Here is a 2,922-nt window from a genome sequence, read left to right as displayed (position 1 = left end):
GCCAGAGTTTGACACCCCTGTTTTAGGTTTTGTTGAGCTGGCTAACACAAACAAAGCCTGGCTAACTCGCTTCCACCTCCTGAGGTTAGAACAGTTGAAATAGTTAACGGAGATATAGTATTTTTTTAAAAAAAAGCAGTGATGTGTTCGTGTGTGAGCATTAAGATGCAACTGAGTCTTATTCAGCCTGTAAAACGTGAGAGTTTTGCTAACGAAACAAAAAAACAAGCTAACTGAAGTCGTCTGTAGCTTCAGGGATGCTTTTTTATTGCTTGTTTGTTCCAAAGATGTAAGCAGCAAACACTAATAACCACTAATTCAAACATTGCTCCTCTTTATTTCCTCGTTCAATGTACTTTCCTATTGATTGTGTTGTTAGACAGGTATATGATTTCTGTGGTGTGCTGCTGGTTTATATCCCGTCTCAAACCTTAAAGCTCTTTAAGCTAACTCAGCCCAGCTGCAGTCTCATCCACACAATAAAAGACAATAAACAAACACTGGCTGCTTGCAGATCGTGGTTTAAGACACTGGATAACGACGCCGCTTTTATAACTTTGGTTTGTTCTGAGCCAAAAACGCACGACTATCATCCCGCTACGGTTTCCCATCGGTGGTTAAAAAGTGAACGTTTTTCTGAACATAAATAGCTTTAAGGAATAAAGCTGGCAATCTCCCATATTTTGCCGCTGAATGTAATCGAGGTTTCTTTGCACAGCTGTCCATTATCAAGGTTGTGTTTGTGCCTACTGTGGATATACCGTCAGTACAAATGTAAATCTGAGATTTAGCAGGATCTGCCTGTCGAGGCTGCGGTACGGGGGGTCTTCAGAAAACAGCGGTTCAGTGTGAATTCAGTCGGATATTTACATCTGAATGTGACACGATTTCTTACCAGAAGGGAAAAATAAGCTTCAAAACACCCACATTGTTATGATTTAGCCAACATGTTTAGCCAACAGTTATTCTTTTCTACCCGGTGTGTGTGCATACTTAATGATGTTAGTTTTCAAAACAAGGGAGAAACAAGAGCTGACAAAATTGCTCCTATTTATAAAATGAGCTCAGAGTCAGGCCATGCAGAGGGTTTTTTTTTTCTATTTTGTAAATATTCAACCCTTAGCTGACAGCTAAATGGGTCTCCACATAATTTTCTGGAACATATTATAATTAAAATTGAACATTAAATGGCAGGAATGTGCTTTAATAGCGACGCAAAGGAAGAGAGTAAGTAAGAAAATGCTTTTTTATTGAGGGTAACTTGCCAAAACTCGGCTGCCTCTCTGCGGGCATCTCGCCGGCGATGAGCTGTTTGACATGGCCATAAGTGAGAAATCAAACTGAACCAGTGGCAGCATCACGAGTGTCCTAAAGAGTACTTACGGTGCCGGTTGAGAGGATGGAGCGATATTTTGGAGCCGTTTTACACACTGATTTGGTTGTAGGTCTCCACTTGATGTCCGTGTGGGTGAGCAGTGTGTTGGCTTCCTGTCCCACAGCTGCCAGCTCTCCTAAAGCCTGATGCACCACAGATTTTTGCAGATGGTGTCTGTGACGGGGGAGAGAAAAAAAACAACAACGCTGCATTCAGTTTTCATCACACAGCATCAGGATTCGCAATTCTGCACTTTAGAGAACGGGGCGAGAGTATGCACATTTGAACATTTTTTTTGTTTCAACCATCTTGAAAAGCAAGTTGTTGTGTAATGACAGAACAGCTGTAAAGAAATGGCTTCTTGAGTGTTAAACCAACCTGAGAAGATCATCTGAACGGGAAAACTGAGCTTCAGAATGAAGTTTGAAGCTCAATATGTCTCGATTTAAACGGTGATTTACTCACAGTAGTGATAATGTTTACTGGAAATCAAACTGATTACAATCTGAGGTGAATTTCTACAAACTGTCATGGCTGAAAGTTCACTAATTAATTTAATTCTGACTCCAAATGTGACAATCTGTGATCAATGCAGCCATTTCACTAGAGCTCCTTACGCCGTCAGCTCACTGTAATCCATTAAAGCTGCATCACACGGCCCAACTTTTTTTATTTTTTTTGGCCGTATGTCATTATAATTGAGTGCATTGATCTGTGGAGTGAATTTGTGGCCGTTTGCTGTGAGGCTGTGATAAGGGCTGCTTGTGCCTGAGATCAGGAAGTCACCTCTGCCTTATCAGTCATCGCTGTGGTGTGACCAAGAACTCGGCAGACACCTCCGGCTGATAAGATAAAGCGAGGGAGCAGCCGGAGGAGGGGAGTGATGGGAGGGTCCCTACCTGTCCTCTGTGGAAGACTGGCAGGAGGAGCTGTCCGACTCTGACCTCCGGTACCGCCGCCTCCGCCGCGAGTGAGTCCTGGAACTGGAGCAGAGCAGAGGAGAGAAGAAACAAGTGGATGAGCAGCTAACAGCGCTGTGATCAGCTGACCGACAGACTTCTTTAATCAATAACATTCAGAAGCAAGAACACATTTCTTAAATATTTTCCGTCTCTCTCTCTCTGTTCTGTGTTGTTGTGAATTGATTACATTTGTAGGCATCAGTCAAAACAACACCAACGTCAGGGTTTGGAAACATGTGCGTCGCATTTTTCACTATTTGTTTGGATTTAATAGAGTAAAAAATGGTTTACTAGAAGTTTGGTGGGGTTTTTTTTACCCCAAACATTACTTGCTGTGATCAGGGAAAACTGTGGCATCTACAAACTTCCACAGTACAAGAAGCACAAGTATCAGGAATATTATCTAAACCAATGTATTTGAAGGTAAAACTGAAATGAGGCACCCACAGAAACAAAAAAGGTTCTTGAACAATAACCATGCCAAGTCAGATTTCTGAATTTCTCGGTACATTTGATCACAAATGGTTGACCTATAGTTAGTATAGTGAACATGTATGTTATAGTCTGACTATGAATGCTGTTATT

At 41.7% G+C, this 2,922-nt stretch overlaps 1 protein-coding gene across 1 annotated transcript in view; it reads right to left on the bottom strand.

Moving 5' to 3' along the window:
- The window catches only part of srrm4 (serine/arginine repetitive matrix 4), an 81,541-nt gene that overhangs the window by 6,092 nt on the left and 72,527 nt on the right, over positions 1 to 2,922 (bottom strand). The window contains exons 7-8 of the mRNA XM_008279880.1: positions 2,275 to 2,358; positions 1,384 to 1,549 (exon numbers count right to left, since the gene is read on the bottom strand). Of these exons, the coding sequence (XP_008278102.1) occupies positions 1,384 to 1,549; positions 2,275 to 2,358 (250 nt within the window). The remainder of the gene's footprint in view (positions 1 to 1,383; positions 1,550 to 2,274; positions 2,359 to 2,922) is intronic.

Source organism: Stegastes partitus, unplaced genomic scaffold (genome assembly GCF_000690725.1).
Source record: "Stegastes partitus isolate 25-593 unplaced genomic scaffold, Stegastes_partitus-1.0.2 Scaffold174, whole genome shotgun sequence".
Taxonomy (NCBI): domain Eukaryota; kingdom Metazoa; phylum Chordata; class Actinopteri; family Pomacentridae; genus Stegastes; species Stegastes partitus.
The sequence above is the reverse complement of the archived record's forward strand: the minus strand, read 5'-3'. Positions and strand labels throughout refer to the sequence as shown.